Source organism: Martes martes (assembly GCF_963455335.1).
Source record: "Martes martes genome assembly, chromosome: 13".
NCBI classification, from domain to species: Eukaryota; Metazoa; Chordata; class Mammalia; order Carnivora; family Mustelidae; genus Martes; species Martes martes.
This window is the reverse complement of record NC_137901.1, coordinates 84,335,098-84,354,360: the sequence shown is the minus strand read 5'-3', so window position 1 is coordinate 84,354,360 and position 19,263 is coordinate 84,335,098. Positions and strand designations below refer to the sequence as shown.

The 19,263-nt window shown below is 48.3% G+C and overlaps 2 protein-coding genes across 18 annotated transcripts in view; one reads left to right on the top strand and one right to left on the bottom strand.

Moving 5' to 3' along the window:
- Positions 1-8,938, top strand: part of SH2B3 (SH2B adaptor protein 3) — a 37,508-nt gene extending 28,570 nt beyond the window's left edge. The window contains exons 3-8 of one of the 2 annotated variants that reach the window (XM_080822120.1): positions 4,385-4,486; positions 4,568-4,659; positions 4,750-4,844; positions 4,947-5,161; positions 5,257-5,428; positions 5,593-8,938. In XM_080822120.1, the coding sequence (XP_080678246.1) occupies positions 4,385-4,486; positions 4,568-4,659; positions 4,750-4,844; positions 4,947-5,161; positions 5,257-5,428; positions 5,593-5,888 (972 nt within the window). In that variant the 3' untranslated portion in view covers positions 5,889-8,938. Of the gene's footprint in view, positions 1-4,384; positions 4,487-4,567; positions 4,660-4,746; positions 4,845-4,946; positions 5,162-5,256; positions 5,429-5,592 lie in introns of both variants that reach the window. The other variant, XM_080822121.1, reaches the window with a different exon arrangement.
- Positions 8,939-9,526: 588 nt separating this feature from the next.
- The window catches only part of ATXN2 (ataxin 2), a 113,572-nt gene continuing 103,835 nt past the window's right edge, over positions 9,527-19,263 (bottom strand). For 7 of the 16 annotated variants that reach the window (XM_080822111.1, XM_080822115.1, XM_080822112.1 and 4 more), the window contains 4 exons: positions 14,381-14,526; positions 13,467-13,694; positions 11,004-11,172; positions 9,527-10,146 (listed from right to left, as the gene is read on the bottom strand). In XM_080822111.1, coding sequence (XP_080678237.1) covers positions 10,118-10,146; positions 11,004-11,172; positions 13,467-13,694; positions 14,381-14,526 — 572 coding nt within the window. In that variant the 3' untranslated portion in view covers positions 9,527-10,117. Of the gene's footprint in view, positions 10,147-10,736; positions 11,173-12,371; positions 12,447-13,466; positions 13,695-14,380; positions 14,527-19,263 lie in introns of those variants that run through there. The other 9 variants (XM_080822118.1, XM_080822106.1, XM_080822104.1 and 6 more) reach the window with 3 other exon arrangements.

The window sequence follows — 19,263 nt, the reverse complement described above, 5'->3', positions numbered from 1 at the left end:
CCTCCTCTACCACCTCACCGTGCGCAGGAGTCCCATCAGCCTCCTTAGGTGCTCATGTGCTTTCCCACCTCAGGGCCTTTGCAAGGGCCATCCTGGTGCCGGGGAACCTCAGCTGCACTCTCCTCATAGCTGAAGTGAGCCCATCTTGTTTCTGTGGCCCTTCACGGCTTCCCCCACCTACCTAGCTGGGTCCTTCCCGTCTCCTTCACGCTGGGCATCTGTCGCCCTTGTTAAAACTAAGCTGTGAGTCAGGGACTGGGTATTTTGTTTCCACTGTGGTACTGCACCTGGAGTTCAGTGAGGGCTTGGCCGGTCCCTGCGCTGGGGTCTTGAAAGAACAAATGGTGACAGGCCCCATTCACGTGCTTGGGAGGACATGGCAGAGTGGGATAGAGCGTGTAACCTTGGAGCTCTGGGCCATCCCTGCCCTCAGCCCACGCTTGTGGCCCTACCCTAACTTAGCACATGGGCAGCAGGAACAGGTCATGGGACAGCTTCCAGGTGACAACATGAGGGGAAAACAAGGCTGAGAGAAATGGGAAAGGAAGTCTGGTTCCAGTTGTCCATCTCAGTCCCCCAGGCAGATTTGAAGCCCAAAGCCCCACCAAGGGCAGGCGGGCCCATGGGTCAGTGGGGGTCAGGAAGGACCAGGTAAACTCACAGGTTGAGGCAGAGATGTCCATGCCACCCTCTGAAAGTGTAAGAGATGACAAACCTAGAGCCTGAAAAGTACAGTCTTACAGAAGCACATGGAACTTTCTGCCCGGTTTTAATGTCCACTGAATAGACTAACTTCTCTTAGGGCTCACCCTGCTCTCAGGCTCCTTTTAAAACAAACTCGAAGCACCTGAATGGTTCATTATGTCTGGATAGTCACATTGAAATATATTTTTAAAAAAAATTATTTGAGAGAGAGAGACTGAGCACAAGCAGGGCAGGGAGAGGGACCTGAGCCAAAGGCAGCCGCTTAACTGACTGGCCCACCAAGGTGCCACCGAAGCACATCTTCACATCAACTGCATCCTGCTGTTTTCCCCTTACCTTCACTAGGGCACTTACAGAAGTAAGCTAGAGGACACGTGGATTTCACCGCAGGATGGGCTGAAGGAAGGCATGTGTGCCTGGTCCCTGGGCCACATGGAGGGGAAGCTGTCATACTGCAACCACAGGGGACCCCGGGCTTTATACCCACCTTGGCTGGCCCCAGCCTGGAAATTTCACAGCTGTTTGTCAGGCCATGTTTTTCCCCACTTGCAGTAGCTCGCCCAGTCACCATAGCAGCTGTGCAAGGAGAGAGTGGCTCTTAAATCTCTCTGCTTTATAGATGACAACACCGACAGAGGGCTGAGCCACTTGGCCAGGGTTACAGAAGTAGCACAGACAAGACTGAACACTAACATCTAGAGAAAGAAGAAAGTGTAGAGCCTAGATAAAGTCAGGTATAGAAATGCAAGCCCTACCGTGGGGACAGTGTTAGAGCTTATCTGCTTCTTTGCCTTTGAGCTTCCTGGCAGCCAGGGCAAAGAAAGAAATGGTTATTCCCCCTGGAGCCTGAGGGGCCACAGGAAAGCAGCTAGCTTTGTGGATGCTGGGAGCTGAAACTTGCTTCCCAGGAGGCGATGTAGTGAGTGACATGATACTGCTTACACCACATCATCTGGAGTGCTTTGGCCGTTTCAGTCATTCAGGTGGGACAGAGCGCATGCTGGAGAGGGGAACCTGGAGTTCCCTAATGTTCCTATAGCTGCTGATCCAGCCCCAGGGTTTGGGCTCAGCTCTCCATCCCAGCTGTTTGCTGAACCAGGAAGGCATCCATTGGTCCTTCCCCATGTGACCAGTGCTCTCGAGTCCTGCTCTGGACCATCCAACTAGGGCTGTGGCCACAGGCAGGGTTTATCCTGCCCTAAGTGCTCGCTCACCACTCCAGTCTGAGCAGAGCCTCTGGCCTCTCTCTACCATCAGACAGCACAGTCCCTGGACACACCAGCTCTGGGGTTCAGATCCCGGCTGTGCCCCCAGCTGTGCGGCAACAGGGGAGACGACTGGGCTGGCTGGGACAGCTGTCCCCCAAGCTGCCTGACGGGAGTCAGGAAGAACCTGTATCTCAGCCAGTGAGCAAATGGGGGCCAGCATCTGTGCAGCAGGGCTGGCTATGGGGGAAACAGGGGAATCCTTTTCACCACCGCCTGCCAGGTCAGCAGTTCCTCGGCTTCTGGGGACAGAGCTGGCATGGAGGCCCCACATTCAGAGTGAAACCAGTGGCTCTGCTGGTTAATCTCAGCATTCACCCTGGGGCCAGGCCCAGAGCGGAACTGAAAGGGAGACTAGTTCTGTTCCTTCTTGGCCTGGCCTACTTCCTCCCAGCGATCCTGAGGGCCTGGAGCCAGTGGGGAGGCTTGCGGGCCAGGCAGAGCCAACTGCGACAGCAGAAGGAAGGAAACGGCACTCGGACCGTACCCACTGTGCAGAAAGGAAACAGAAGCTCTGAGAGGTGGAGCCATACGCACTCCAGCACGCCCAGGGCCCGTGTCAGTACCGCATGGGATTCCTGTGCTCCCCACATCTCTCGGGCTCCCAGGCTGAGAAACTGGGGTATGGGAGACACGTAAGAGAAACCTGAAAGATTAAACCCCCCCCTGGCTGCTGGTCATTTAGGGCTGGGACTGGCTGGCCATCTCTCTGCGCTTGCTATCACGTTAGTGAGATGAGGCAGTCCACCATGGCAAACGTCAGGGGCTCCTAGAGTTGTTCTTTCCTCCGGACTGCTGGGGGCAGGGGTTGCCTGGACTGGGAAGAGCCCCCATTTGTCCAAACCTCTCCTGCCAGACTGCTGCATCCTTCACTGTTCACCAGCCCTCCTGCAGGTAGGGAGTAGCTGAAGGCAGGTGGCCTGGCCCTAGGGTCACCATCCTTCTATCAGAGATGCCTGGTGCCTGTGTGTCGTGAGCAGTCACACACGTGGCTTTGGGGATGGGCTCCTGTACCACTTTTTGAAAAGGCAGCTTCTGCTCGAGATGTGGAGGTCAGATTCCCCCAATGTCACAGTGCCAGGAACAAGCCTTCCGGCCTGCCTTGTTTCCATCCCTCTGTCCCTGCCCTGTGTTGGTTTGGTCGGGCTGGTCCTTCCCAGCTGGTCCTAGGTGGGCCTGGCAGTCTCCTGGTCCTTGAGAAGAGGTACTGGAGAGACGGGGCCCAACTGAGCCTCCCTGTCCATTCCTCCATCATCTTTGGCTCCTTCTGCTGTTCTTATCTGCTTCTGGCCCCTGCTGGAAGCAGTCATCCATCATCTCATGACCCCACGAGAAATAATCTTATCACTCTTATCACAAGAGGAAGAGGAGACGGGGGTGGGCAGTAGAGGGGAGACCTGCATTCTGAGAAGCTGCTGCCCTAGAGATGCTGGCTTCTATGCTCTAGAGCCCCAGAGCTTCCTGCTCTCTGGGAACAGGCATCTGCAAGCTCAGCCCCTGCTTTAGTCAGGTTCAGTCAGGACCTGGGAGAGGAGCCCTTGCTGGCAAAGGGGTAGGGGACCACTTCCCGTGCACCCTGAACCCCGTGTATGCTGGATGTCACGGGAGACTCCCTGGCCCAAGGTTTTGTGTAGGTTTCCAGCTGGTTCTACCTGGGGCCAGCCATACCAAGTTTTGTTCCTTTAGGGATGCTGGCAGGAGCCCCAAGAACCTGTGGCTAAGCCGCTCTGCCAACCCCCACCCTGCAGCCAGATCCAACCCCGAATCCTCAGCCTTGCAGACAGACTAGCTGGGTGTGGCACTGTGAACTTCTCGGCTGTATGCTGTGGACAGAGGTGAAAACCTGATCTACCCTCCCTCAGGCAAAAGACTTCACCTCCAAGATTTGAGCTTCTTCTCTTTATGATGTGATGAGAGTATGTTTCCTACAAGGTCCGGAGAGGCCTGCACTAATGAGGAACTGGTGGCAGGGGGAGAAACTAAAGGCAGGACAAAGGCCTGAGCCCCCAGCACAGGCAGTGCCGCGGAGGGAAATGTGACTTGGGTTGGATGCCCTCATGTCCACTCTCTGCGCTTCTTTTGATGAGGAGGTCAGCAGCTGCTGTGACCTGGCTGGGCTGTGGGGCGAGGGCGCTCTTTGTTCCACCAGTGGAGGAGGAACAGATGGCAGCAGGTAGACACCTGTCAGAGACAGGTTCAGGTACACTGGGGCACGGGAAGAGTGCTTTAGAGGCTACAGGAGAAGGGTCCTCGGCAAGGCTCCAGCAAGCCAGAATGCTTGGGGTGCCTGCCTGGCAGCACCATGAGCTCTCACTCTCCCAACCAAGCCCTTGGGGAGACTGCAGGAAAGGAGAGGTCTGGGTGGATGAAGGGCCATCAGGAACAAGCCTCAAGTGCCCCGCTTGGTCTCCTAGAGTTCAAAGCCCAAGCTACAAGCAGCCTGCTCCAATATCCAGGAGGTTCGGCGATGCACACGCCTCGAGATGCCGGACAACCTCTACACCTTTGTCCTGAAGGTAAGTAATGGCTTTTCCCACCCGGGGGTCACACCTACACACCCAAGGCACCCACACAGCCACTCCCTTCCTCCTTGCCAGGTGAAGGACCGGACAGACATCATCTTTGAGGTGGGGGACGAGCAGCAGCTGAATTCCTGGATGGCTGAGCTCCGGGAGTGCACAGGCCAAGGGTGAGGCCCCAGACCATAGGGCCCCACTCCTGGCACAGTTTTTCCTACTGCCCTGGTCTATCCAGATCCTAACCTCAGCCTCTTCAGCAGGCTGGAGAGCACAGACCCAGAGACGCACATTCCCTCAGCCCCAGAGTCTGGCACATCCAACTCCCCGCGGGGAAGCACAGATTCCCTGAACCAAGGTGAGTGGGTCAGGCCTCCGTTCTCCGGGTAAGTCGGAACCAGCTTCAGCCTAGGATGTAAGGTACCCACCGGGGGTGACCATCACCTGTCCTGTCTACCAGGTGCTTCTCCTGGGGGGTTGCTGGACCCAGCCTGTCAGAAAACAGATCACTTCCTGTCCTGCTATCCCTGGTTCCACGGCCCCATCTCCCGGGTGAAGGCAGCCCAGCTGGTTCAGCTGCAGGGTCCTGACGCTCACGGAGTATTCCTGGTACGGCAGAGTGAGACACGGCGAGGGGAGTATGTGCTCACATTCAATTTCCAAGGCATAGCCAAGGTACGGGGCATGGTAGGTGGGGCCGTACCTCCCCCACCCCCAAGTTCAAAGCCCTCAGTGGCCAGTGGCCGAGCCTACTCTCCTCTCCTCTCTAGCACCTGCGCCTGTCGCTGACCGAGCGAGGCCAGTGCCGAGTGCAGCACCTCCACTTCCCCTCCGTCGTGGACATGCTCCACCACTTCCAGCGCTCTCCCATCCCACTCGAGTGCGGTGCCGCCTGTGACGTCCGCTTGTCCAGCTATGTGGTAGTCGTCTCCCAGCCACCAGGTGTGACCCTTGATAAAGGGGGTGGGTGGCACAGGGAACCAGAGGGTAAAAGCTTGCTGCAAACCCAGGGGCACAGAGATCTGTTTTTGTGTTCTTCCAACATCTGCCCCCTGTCACATTAGGACTGACTGCGCTGGTCTCTCTCTTGGTCACTTGTCCCCCAGGTTCCTCCAACACCGTCCTGTTCCCTTTCTCCCTTGCTCACTGGGATTCGGAGCTGGGCCTTCCCCACCTTAGCTCTTCTGGCTGTCCGCGAGGGCGTGGCCCGGAGGGTCCCCCCAGCCGACCCTCCCCCCCAGAGCAGATCTTCCACCTGCTGCCTTCGCCCGAGGAACTGGAAAACAGCCTGCGGCACCTGGAGCCTGAAGCTGCCAGTCGAGCCCGGGACTCAGACTACGAAATGGACTCCTCCTCCCGGAGCCATCTACGGGCCATAGACAATCAGTACACACCTCTCTGACCGGCGGTGAGGAATCTCGGGCCTCACACGTGCCCCCGAGGAGCACAAGCAAGCAGAGATGTGAACTTGTGAATGTAATTTTCTTTCCTTCCTTCCAGAGAGAGAGTTAAGGGACACTGTTAGCTGCTCCAGTTTCGATGTGACCCTTCTATTTGGCCTGTTAAAGGGCCTCCTGTAAGTTTCATCGTCCACCATCTGGCTTTCTCCTTATTGTTTACAGATGTAGTTCTTGTTCGCAGATGCCTCCAGTTCCTGCCCTGAGTCCCCAGGACCAGTCCCCATCCTCCTACAGGAGGTGGTGGTGAGGGCCAGAGCTGGAGGCAGAACCTGGGTTCTCCTTTTCACTGACACTGTCACAGCTGATGGCAGACTTTCGGGGGGGGGGGGTTGTCAGGAAGCCCAAAACACTAACAAGCCCTGGATTCTCATATGGTTTGCCTGTTGTAGCCTCAGTCCACGTGGCAGGTCTGCCATCACCCACGTCATAGGTGAACACACCACTCCTGCTCTGACTCGCAGCTTTAGGACAAAGCTCAAGGTTAAAAATTTTTTAAAACATTTTACCTCAGATTAATTTTTCAAAGGATTCAGCAGGTTTCAAAACTCAATTATTGCTTATGTCATTGCACTCTTTAAACTAATACCCATGCGATTTTGTAGTTCAGAGACAGCTATGCAAACCCTACTTGACTAGTTCCCAGTCTGAGCCAGCACGCCTGGCTTCCATGTCTTTTTTCATCCTCAGGACAGTCACCTGCTGCTGAGTAGCCACTGTCCTTACTAATGAAGAAAAGTGAAATATGTCACCCTTTCAGGGAAATTCAGGCAATTACTGAAATAGGAGGGTGGCAAGGAATAATTCTACCCTGGTGCCTTATGAATAAAAAACTGGATTCTGGTTAATAGCAGTTTTATGGTGAGAGTTAAACTAGTTTAACCAAGGGGTGAGGGGAGGGACAAGCAAAAAGGGAGGAAGGGCTCCTGGACCATCCTTCACCAACCGGGCTGGCTCAGAAACCCCCAGGCATCTAATGGCTTATAAACTATCCCACAAGGTTTTAGGCTCATTCTTGAGCCAAAAGAGGAGCTGGGAATCTGGTGCCACAGCTAATGAGAAACTCCTTTAACAGCCCACAATCAGCGTTCTGTTCCAGCCGCTTACTGCTTCTCTTGATGAGGAATGTGTGCGCGCGTTCGCGGGCACGCAGTGTCTCCACCAGCTGGGGGCCTGCAGTCGAGCCTCCCTCTATACTTGCCTTTCACCAGTAAAACAATTCACAGGGGAGCTGACTCCCCCCAGGACTTTCACGCAGAGGCTCTAAAACAAGGGGGCAGTGACAGAGTGGAGCCAGCTGCTCCTGGGTGCCAGCAGAGCCATTCCGTAGAGCCAGCAGGCTCACCCGTGTGGCTTCTAGGAAACTGGGAGTTCACAGCTTAACCTTTACAGATACATCAATCATAGGCTAAATTTAAACCCTGGCCTAAAACTACGTTTGCCTTATCCGGGGTGAGGGTTCGGTTTGCCCCCTCCAGCCATTCTCTGTATTCCCAGAGGTCAGACTTTTGATTCTAGAATTTTCTGGGGTTTTCTTTGGGGGGGGGGGCGTCAAGAGGGCCAAGCAGTCACCTCTTCACCACTTTAGAAACCAACACTCTTGGGTGTTTCCAGTAGATTATAAAGCAGATCCAATCCAGATTTGTGGTTTTTTTTCTATGTTCTCAATTTCTTAGAGAAACTCATCAAAGAAAGTGCTGAGAAGGCACTGGTACAGATTGTCCCCTTGCTGCACAGGAAAGGGGCCAAGTAGGCAACAACCCACATGAGTCCCCTCCCTCTAGCCAGAAGGGATGGAATCTAAACACCTGGCATGTGACATCATTAAGCCACGGACCCTCACTGCTTAGCTGCTCACCATACAATTCTCAGGTAATACGAAAAGGCAAGCCAGGCACAGCAAACTAGCAGCTCTGACCCACTGGCTATGAAGGACAAGTCCAGACTCAGTGACAGAAAACTGGAAGTCACCCACCTCCAGACTGCTTCAGTTAATACGCTCAAGAAAAACACTTCCTTTTAAAACATGTCCAAGTTCCCAGGACAGCTCAAATACATCCCCCCAAAAAGCCCCCTCAGGGCGTGAGAAGAAGTGACACTGAGCCACTGCCTTTTCTTTCTGCTAGAGCAGGTTGAGATGGAGGAAAAGGAGCCATGGGTCCCCTGGGCTAGATGCCTTCACAGGCAATGACCCTGCTGGCTACAGTCAGCCCAGCATGGTCACAGCATACCCCACCACCCTCCTGGCCCCCGGGTGACTGCTGCTGGCAGCAAGAAGCCAAGCCAGCAGCTTCCACTGAGAGCCCGCGCTCTGAGTGCCAAAGGGACAGTAAAGCACCATGATCCCTCCAGTTAGCTCTAAGGACAAGACAACAAGGATAGCTTGACTGCTCCCAGCACCATCACTTCCTTCTTCTGTCTTGAATGAACTTTTACATACTAACAGTCACCAGCACCAAAGAATTAAGTCAACTAACCTGCCTTGAATTTTAGACCAGCAATCCATATGGCTTTATCTGGTATAAATCTTCTGCCTTTGATCATTTCTGGACCGTGTAGGAAAAAGGAATAGCAATCATTAAAATCTTAGGCCAGAAAACACTATTTTTACATAACAGTTTCTTAACCTAAAATCAAGGCCTTGAACTCTTCCCTAAGTGTTGCCTGAGATTCCTTCATGCTTTTAATTCAGGGCTACGTCTCTTACTGCAAATGTCACGTGAGCTCTAACATCTCCCACAGGCTTGAGGAACTTGATAGTATTTTATCCACCATTAACAAAGACACATCTGACACCCAGTGTTTGGCTGGAATAAGCAGCACATTGTAATGACAACGGCGTAAATGGATCCATTCCGTATCATTATAGGCAGAAGATATTTGGCAAATTTTTATGTATTGTTTATGTACTGTACAAGTAACTTATTCTTGAATAATGCAAATTTTGCTATAATGTACAAATTGCTACACATGAATTAAAAGTTTTCAGAACTGACTTGTTGCCACAATATTTAAAGGCTCTATCATTACAGGACTGTGGTCTCTGCAAAATCCCCGCTCCGCTCCACTGCTTGCTCCTCCCTCCGTCCTCCCACACACGGCAACGTGAGCACTGCTGCGAGTCGACGGCAGTAAGTGACTCTGTACAGCGCTGTGTTGTTTTAGCTTTTCAGCCTTCTGGATTTATCAGTTTCTTTTTAAAAAGTGTCTCCTGCCCCCTTCTGGTAAAATAGGTGTGTGAATCAGGACGACTTCTGACTAACACCACTCATCTGCGTTCAGGAGATATTAAAAAGGAAGCTTACAGAACCAGCGTCAGGCTGAGGATGTGGGATCTCAGTGCTGCCCTGCTCTGGCCAGCCTTCCTCCTGCTGGAGCGGACCTTTATCCACCAAAGAGAATGTCTCAGTCTTGTCTTTTTCTAGAGATACCTTGAACCAGAACTAAAGGTGAAGAAGAAAAGTCATTTGACAACTAACCTTCCAGGATTATTTAAGAAAGCACACTCAGCCCTCCTGCCTTGATACGAAGTATCCTATAATAGAAATATCTTAAGCTTATACAAACACACACTAACTTGATATCAGTTTTTAAAACTTTTTTTATTTTTTAATTTTTTTTAAGTTTTTATTTTATATTATCTACAAAGTAAAAGTTTTTCCCTTAACTTAAAAGTTGAACCACTGTAGACAGTGATCACTCCATCAAACTTGATTTATAAATAATAACCCGTCATTTTGACGGTAAGAATTTACTGAACCTTTGTCAAGTTTAGTAAAAGGGCGTTCCAAGTCTTGATTTTTTTTTTTTTTTAGCAGTAATAGCAGCAAGAATCACTCTTGTTACTTCTTTTGCTAGCTGAAGTGTTCATGACTTTCGAGGGTCATTAAAAAATAAATAACTTCCAGTTTCAGCAAGCAGAGCTGGGGTACTTGCGGGCCTCTGAAACAGCATATGGAATTATGGAACAGCCCACAAGTTCCTAAATGCCTCTACTCGGTCCAAATATCTTCCACTGCAAGTGAACTGTTAGCATTCCTATTGGATGTTACAAGAAATCAACATATATTTTTTAAAAACAAAATAAATGAAATTCTAGTTTTCTGTGCTTCCAGTTGGTAGAAGCAGTAGAAGGGAGGAGGGAATTTGGCCTTTCGGTTCCTCCAGGGCAGCCTTACAACTGCTGTTGGTGGTGGGCTTGTACTGTAAGAAAGAAAAGTGGATATTTAAACAGAAAACTGGCAACACCGCAAATCAGCCTAGTGTCTCTGCAGCACACGACTGTAAACTATCCTTGTGCTAGCTGAACAAGACTCAAAATTCAATTCACTCTTCCCCCTCCCATCTGCACCAAAAAGGGGAGGGGTAGGTGGGTGGGTAGAAACAAACCAGTCAGATGTAAAACCACTTCAGGTCAAACTCCCAGAAGATTTGTTGCTCATGGGGTAGAGAAAAAGGCCTTAACATACCCCCTCCCCAGATACTAGCCAAGCACCAGTATTGCTTTCAGAGTAACAGGTTAGACTGAAATATCGCCATGGCAGCCATCAAGTGTTAGAGCACAATCACGGGGCCTTCTCTCCCTGTCAGGGCATAGGCTGGAGCTAAGGCTACACTCAAAACCAATCCACACACAGCACACTTTCTCATCAGTAGTCTTCTCCAGAGCTACAATCAAACTCTGCCATGGTGGTAACCACCCCCGTCAGACTGGGGGCGGGGGGGGGGGGCGGGGACGAAGGAAGGCGAACGCTGCCCTGTCCAGCCTATTATAACAAGGAAGGCCAACTGAGTCCTAAGCATGCGTCAGCCACACAGAATGCTGCTGCTGCTTCTCATCAAGCCAAATCCTGTATACCATCAGAACACACACAGACTCGGCTCCTGGAAACCTCAGGCCCTGACACTGAACTGATCATCACAGTCCCTACTGTGCACACTCTGATGGGTCTTCCTAGTTCTCGAATGCGGGGCTTGAAGCGCTGGCCCTGCCTGCCATTCGATCTGTGCGAGCAGAATGCTTTGGGGTGCCCGGCGGCCCCTGCACACACACGCCTCACCTGAAGGGTGCGTCATATAGGGGAAATGCGCTGTTGTCGAGACTGGAATGGGCTGTAGTGCACTTTGAGCGAGGGCGGCCTGGGGACCGCCGGGTGGCTGTGTCGTCATTAGCATCATTGGCGCATGGGCAGTTGGATGAGAAGGAACCATTCCTGACTGTACATGAGCCTGAAACAGAGAGCTCTTTTACGCATACAGGCAACATCTCCAGCTTAAACAACATGTCAACTGTGTTCCTTTAGCTGGGCTGGGGCAGGAAAGGCCAACAGGGGGGCCCTCAGGGCCCTTTCTTTCCTCTGTGGACACTCCCTAGTGGATCATCCATTGACCTACAGACATGCTTCACCCTTTAGCAGGTCCTGCAAGGCTGAGGGAGCAGGCGCCCAGCAAACCTGGGTAAAAGTAAGGGCTGCAACATCCTAGCCTTCAACATTTCTGACTGCTGGATTCTGTGTACGTCGGGCAAGACGGTCACAAAGCTAGGTATCTGATCCGAGGGAAGCTTTCTCAACTTATTAGGAAGAGAGATGCAATGATGCTTCAGAATCTGGCTTCTGAGTGGGGCCTGAAGTAGTTTTAAAGGTAACCTCCCTTTTAATTAGGAAAGCAGGTAATGACAGTCATCTATGGATTCCTTCGCCCTCTTGTTGTCTGCCCCTCCCCTCTGCTTCTTGTCTGCTCACCAGCACATCTCTGTGAAGAATGAGTCCGGGCAGCGAGGAAAGAGACAGTCGGGCTCCTTTATTCTAAGAGACGTGCTGACTGAGCAGGAGGAGGAGGCTGCAGTAAATGGCTCCAATGAAATGGGGGAGGAGTGATGTGAAATTATCCGGGCCAGCCCCGTGTCCCTAAACCAAGTGACAGTGAGTGCAACCTGGTCTGTCAAGCTGGAAAAGGGTTAGCCAGCCCAACTGCTGGATCCCAGCCCTGGGGAGACACGGCAGGGCCAGAAGAGCCCTCCTTTCCTGCCTCCCTGTGCACTGTCCTAGACCACAATAAGCCTTGCATGAAATGCTGCTTTTACTGTCTTACAGATTCCAGTGGGCCCATGGCGTATCTGGACTGCCCTGGAAGTGTTAACCTTTCTCTCTTTCAGCACAAAAACACAAAAGTGAGGTTTTAGGAACTCTAACTTAAGGTAAATTCACATATCTACTTAGCCACCAGCCTCTGCTAACCACCTCCAGGACCCCAGCTCTCATGAAGCTCCTGATTCAGCCAAACCACGCTGGCCCACACCTGACCAGACCGGCCCCCTCCCCACTGTCAAAACCAATCATCCGCTGCAGTGCGCCACACTACAGGACCCTCCTCACTTGTGCAGAGGAGGACGCCCAAACTTCCCAGAGCTGCGGAACTCTAGTCACAATGTCGCCTTCTGAGAGGGAGCTCCGACTGAGCCGCATCTCCAGCCCCCAGCACGCCAGCACCTCAGGGGCGCACCATTTGACATGAAATGGAGTTCAGTGAGCAGTCTAGCCTACACCTGCCTCAGAGAGTTCTATTATGAAAGCAGCAAAAAGAGCCATCAAATACAGCCGATTCACCCGTAACAGCTCCAGGGAGGGCCTCAAGGACAGTGTTAGAGCCCAATTTCAGTGCAGCTCCTTATTAAAATAATCTAACTTGGCCCTGGATTGCATGGATTTTGTCAGCAGCTGATGCAGCCAGCAACCACGGAGATGGCAACCACACCTTTCAACCGTCAGAGGCTTCCGCTGGAGGAGAGCTCCAGAGAGCCAGGATGCTCTCTAAGAAAAATGGGAACGCCTGAGTGCTTCCAACTTCTAGCTACACTGCACCAATGTATAAGGCCAAGCCCTTTCAAGAAGTACAACATATGGTCAAAGCGGGTGTACTGATAGGCAAGGAAAACAAGGGGAGAGATTTCTCTGGAACTCGTTTAACTAACATTCAAGCGGACAGGCTCAGGGCAGTCACCTCAGAGAGCTGAGAATTTGTGAAGGCCCAATCTCCCTGCCAGTCTTCTTTTTCTCTCTCTCTCTCTCTCTGTGTCTGTGTGTGTGTGTGTGAGGAGGGGGGATGGGGAGAGTGAGGGAGGGAGAATGGGGTAGGGACAGAGAGAGAGAGGGGGAAGGGAGAAGAGGAGAAAGAATGTATGTACTATGTATACACACATAGCAGTGAAGCTGTATAAACATAGCAAAGCAGACACAGGAAGGAAAGGACTGGGTTGCATTCCAAAATCAGAGAGATTTTTAAGGTCTCAGATGGGAAACACTGAAGGACTGACCAATCAGCAACTTCACTGACCCCATTACAAAACCACACCAACATTCATTTAGGGCCAGATCACATGTATTTGAGTGGGGAAGGGAGACAGGCAGATGGCATCACACACAGGGTTTCCTAGCCTGCAGAGCACCTGGCTCTTCACTGCTTCTCCAGTAACTTTCATATTCTACTTGGTCTCCACAGAAAGTTGGCTAAAGCTGGTTTACCTGAGGTACGTGGGCCATGTGGGGAGGATTGGTGTATGCCGGCTGAACGTGAGAAGGATGGATTGTAAAGACGGTCTGTTGTGCTGTTGGGAAACTATTCTGTGGTGACTGCGTATTGGAGGCAGGGGTCATGGAAGGTGGGGTTGGTGCAAGCCCCGCGTGGTAAATGGCTGACTGCTGCTGTGGACTGGCCAGATGGAGCGCCTGGGCGGCCTGGTGCTGATGGTGCTGCAAAGCGACAAGAAAGACCTGAGAAAACCATTTCTTCAATGAAAAGCAGATAAGGTCACACACAAAGCTGAACTCCATACATGAGCGTAGGCTCCACTGGGCCCACTTGAAGATGAGGGCCAGTGGCAAGTACCAGAGAATGTACAGGGTGGGAAGGGCAGGGCTGGGGGGCACCCCCCATTCAGAGACACTCCTTTCTGGGCACAAGCCCAATTCTCAGCCTGGCGGTAGCAAGACCCCAACCAAGCAGAGGTAAAACAAGTCCACTGCCCCAGGGAACTGAAAGATGTCAAAGAGATCCTTAACTGCCCTGTTAACAAACGTGACTACAGAAACTAACAGGGAAAAAACCTCATTCTATAACTGTCAGGAATGAAGTTAAAAACAAAAAAAAGTCCCAAGCAAATCTCCTATACAATGTTAAATAAGATTTTTCAATCAATTATTTCTGGAACTTACCCAATCACTTCATTCTCAAGATGTATCTTAATATGCCTTAAAAACAGTAACAACAAAAACCAAACCCCAGGGCCACAGCGGGCAGAGTTAGCTGTCTGCTGGGGCCACGAGGCAGTGCTCTGAGGGGTTTTGATCAAGCGGTACCCAGTGCGCTCCCCAGCAGCGAAAACGCCCAGTGAACAGAACGAGGACGCACTTCTACGAGGACCTGGGTGTCTCCTTACCTGAACAGGACTGGGTGCAGGATGACTGCCACCATGCTGGCTCTGCTGCTGTCCGGTGGGGGTAGCTGAAGGCTGAGGATGTGGAGTATGTGGGTGCAGGGTAGCATTAGGGTGCGCATACTGCTGAGCAAGGGAGCCAGTGGAAACTGAAGTGAAAGAAAAAGATGTGTGTACAATCGACATGTAGGACCGTCTCAACTGCTCCTCTGTGCCTCATCAGCTGAGCTTTCGTGATACTCCACGCCTAACTTAGGCTTTCACCAATCTGTTTTCGACTCCACTTAAACCATCCATTTTCTTGAAAATCTAAGTGTGACGTTATCACTTACCAATCACACTAGCATTTTATTTCCATAACACAGCTGTATACATTATATTAAAATCTAATTAAATGTATTCTTAAAAACAGCCACCATATTTTCCTGAAAAAGCAACTTAAACAGATAAGCAGAAATACACACACACACACACACACACACACACACACACACACACTTTTTCTCTCTCTCTTTAGCTCAAGGCCATCATCTGGCTAACCTCACCATGCTACTGCCCTGGAGCAGGCACAGTGTCCCGTGGGCACGGACAGCAATGGGGCTGGGAGCGAGGGCAAGGTCAGGGCTCTATCTTCACGGCAAAATGACCATAATCGATCTCAGCGGATCACAGAAGTCACTCTGCCATTCAGTTCGTACCCTGGATCCTCCCTACTCAAGGATCTGCCTCACCTTTGCTTTAAAAAATCTAGTAAATGGAATTACCTAAACTATGTAGAAAAATGAACTCCCTTCAAAGCATCCCAGACTTCAGGAAGATTTTTACTAGCTAGAATAACTTCAAAGGAAATATGATGGGCCATTCTAAGTAAAAATGTGTTCATTAAACCTGAGAACCTAATGCCAATTCTTTATGGATCTCAGCAAGACCATGCCTTGATACCAAATAGGAGATTAGGTATAAATTCATTTGTTCATGTATTCCCAAAACAGCAATCTGATAATCAAAATCACAGTGAGTTCACTGCTTTTAGTAACTCCTGGCAGCACGGATACAAATCTAACCACGATGTGGCAATGAACTGAGTACAGTGTTCTCAAGACACATCCCTAGCAACACAGGACTTCCAGCATTCTCTCAAATTCATCCTAAAATTCCAGAGAAGCTAAGTTTGTACACAGAAACAATTCCAAAATAGCTCCTCATGTTCTTCCTATGATATGTGAGCAAATACAGACATACAGGGGACTGACAGGAAGAAACAAGCGCTGCTGTGAGAATAGGCACTCTAACTCCAACAGTCTAATAGGCAAGACGGCCAAGAGTCACCAGCATAGATGACACCCAGCATGTCCCAAAGAAATGTTATGCAGAGGGTTAGGTACATGAAGCAATTCTGTTATGCCTGACATTGTAGGACCAAAGGCCACCAATATTCCAGCCTAACTGGTTATCTCCCCAACTGTATGTATGTATTTTTTAAAGTAGACTCTATGCCCAGCATGGGGCTTGAACTTACAACCCTGAGTTTGAGAGCTGCGCACACTACTATCTGAGCTAGCCAGACACCCCATACACATATCTTTTAAAAGAGGCAAGGGTGAGGCAAAAAGCCAGTGCTAGGATCACCTGTGCATCCACTGCCAATGTCACAGCAGGCATTAATATTTGTTAATACCCAGATTAAACAAAACACTTTCATTTATACAGTGAAAAAGTTTCCCTAACTCTAAGAGTTAATATACACTGGAACATATTAACAAGGAAAATTGTGGCAAGATAGTCTCTGGGTGTTTTTAGGAAGAGTCCATGCCTGTTTTCTGGGAGCTAGGAAGAATAATGTGCTAATTGCTTTCCCTGAACTCCATGGTCCCCGAGTCTATAAAGTCAGTGTCTTTCTACTAATTCATTTGCTTATTAAGCGGCCATTCTTCACCATCATATTCATTAGGTTAACTTTCAGATCCCCCCAAGCTGTCTAGGCACTGACTTGGTCTAAAAGACTTGATGTAAATTTCGAACCTGACTCTGCTCTTACAAAAATGTTATACTCATTCTTCAAATTTATTTTTAAATAACAATAGCCACACGTAGCTAGTGGCTTCTGATTACACAGCACAATTTACAGCGCACTTTTATTATCACAGAAGTTCTACTGGAAAATGTTGTCTAGAGTCATTCACAGGCCTTTTTAAAAAAAAAAAAGGCAACTTCACCCGCAGTGTGGAGTTACGACGCTGACCCTGAGATCAAGAGTCACGTGCTCCACCGCTAAGCCAGCCAGGCGCCCCTCACGCTCCTTATTTTCACACTATTAGCATCAAAATCCTCCCTATCCCCAAGCTTCTTAAATGTTGCATCTGCAACAATACTAAATATATCTAGAGGAAAGCAATTCCTGAATACCAAGACCCAGTACAGAATCTCAGAATTTCTATTCATATTCAAGAAATGTTTGTACTTTAACCTTCTAAGCAAAGTTTTAAAAAACAATAAAAAAAAAAAAAAACCTCCAGCTGGGTGCTATATTATTAATTTTCTGACATAAAAACATTACCTCACACAAGGAGAATAATTACACCCATGATGTCTCATAATGAAGTAATTCATCAATTTAAAAAGGTTAAAATCTTGAAATTATTTGGAAAAAAATTAAAGATGAAATATGTTTTACCATGCACTTTTAAAAGGTATCAAAAGGCTATATTCTAATTTCTATCTCATTTGCATTCATAGCACAAATACTTCAAGTAACCCAAACTGTGTGCATCTACACAGGCTTTTGTTTAAAAAAACAAAAAAACAAAATATCTGTACCCCTGAAACAAGTAATACATTATGTTATTTAAAAACAAAAAAAATCCTTTCCCTACCTAAGTAACAGCAAACTACAATGCATTCTAAGAAAAATTAAGCACATGTAAATATGCATCATTAACTGCAAATAAAACTTTGAAAGGTTTAATTAGAAATAATTTCCTTTATCTTCTTGCTTAGAAGATATCTGCTAAGCAACGACCTCATCCAGGAACTCTTCCCCCCACTCAAATACGAAAACTGGGCAGCTAATTGGGAAAAAATGTGAAACTGACACATTTTAATTCAATACTTATGTAACAACAAAAATATAGTCTGGTTCTTTGAAAGGCCAGTTAAGAATGGGACAAAGGGGGGGTAGGAGAGATATCCAAAGGTTGAGGGGCAGAAAGGTTGGAAGAAAGAGCCAAGAGGAAGGAACCAAGATACAATAAATGAGGAAAATGTACTAGAATCAGGGAAAGGGAGAAGGGGAGAGTGGAAGACAGTAAATGCTAGGCTTTACTGAGTCTAATTATTTCATTAACTTAGCTAAAGACTCCAAAGGCTAAAAATAAGTTTTCTTCAAAATTCTGATTTAGCTGTTCATCGGTTAAACTTCTATTTATAAAAATTAAGTTGCCTTCATGAAACCTGGATGAATTCAGGCTAATCAAAGAAGCATTGCTTTTCTGGGGTTTACCTGGTCCAGAAGTCTCCCATTCACTGTGTTCCCTGATACAAATGTTTAAAACTCTAAACGTATGACTTGTCAAATCCTCCTAACACTAAAAACTGTATTATTAAAACTGTTTCCTAAGCCATGATCCTACTGAAGCCAATTCAGTCCCCAAGGCTGTGCGTTTAATTTTTAACTAGGTTTTATCATTTTGACCTTGGATGCACAAGTCATGAGAGATCACCAGCACTGCAAAACTAAAAATGAAAACAAAATCTTCCAATTTGATGTTAAATTCAGAAAAAAGCAAGTGAGGAAAACTGAACTCTTAAAGGGGAGTAACAGGCAACTAGATCAAACCAGGACAAAATGGCTTCTTGGGAGGGGGTGGTACAAAGCAGCAAATTAAATTACAAACAGCAGCCCCACTGTTAGTTTCTTTTAAAACTATTAATTCCTTTCAGGGGGAGTTGTACTAAGGCAGTTAATACTTAGGTTTGATGATTAAGGACCTTTTAGCTACTTACCAGGAAACTGACTCCAAAATTACTATCAGAGACAGTAAGATGGTGAGGATAACTACATTTGAGACCTCAAATTGAGTACATAATAAAATTAATTACTGACACTGTCTTTTACAAACTGTATCACATACAAAGTTTCCTTTTAATAGTATAGATATACAGCAAGACTCCTTTTTAAAGAGCATCTATTAAAGGATTAAATTTGTTAACAATTCCTAGCACCAAATGAGTAACATGTACACACTTATTTTTGGATACCAAGTCATGACACAGTCAATGAAAACTTAAGTCAAAATGTTTCCTCAACTTTTTAAAATCTGGCATTTAGTAGATTCAGACATTAAGTCTGTCTAAAATAATCCAAAATTTAGTATTTAAAATCTTAATCCTTAATATCCCTTAAAATATAGTATTGCACATAAAGTGACTCATTACTGACATACATTTCTGAAGGACTTGTGCAAGTTAGTACCTCTCTTATCCAAATACCAAAAGTCTGTGACTAGCCTTATTTAAAAACTGCCCTACAAAATAAAGAAGACACACCTTACATGTTCATTTCTAAAACAGAGCCCTGCCCAGACTTTCTCCATTTAGGAGCCACTGTTTATTTACCTTTTCACTGCTGGTGAGAGAGGCCAGTGCTGCCAAACATAATCAAGCAGCGAGGCTGTGCTTTCCTGGTGAAGCTCAAAACATCCTGGGGTGTCTACACCTGAATATTTTAAACCTTCTTCAGTCATGCAAAGACTGAAAAGACAGAAATGTTTCTTCCCTAGAATTTCAACCCTATTCAATTAAAAAAATCCTTGTAAGGATAAATTTCTTCTTACCAGGATACTGAAAAAGCCTACTATTTTAAGCCTTTTATACTAAATTTGTGGCTT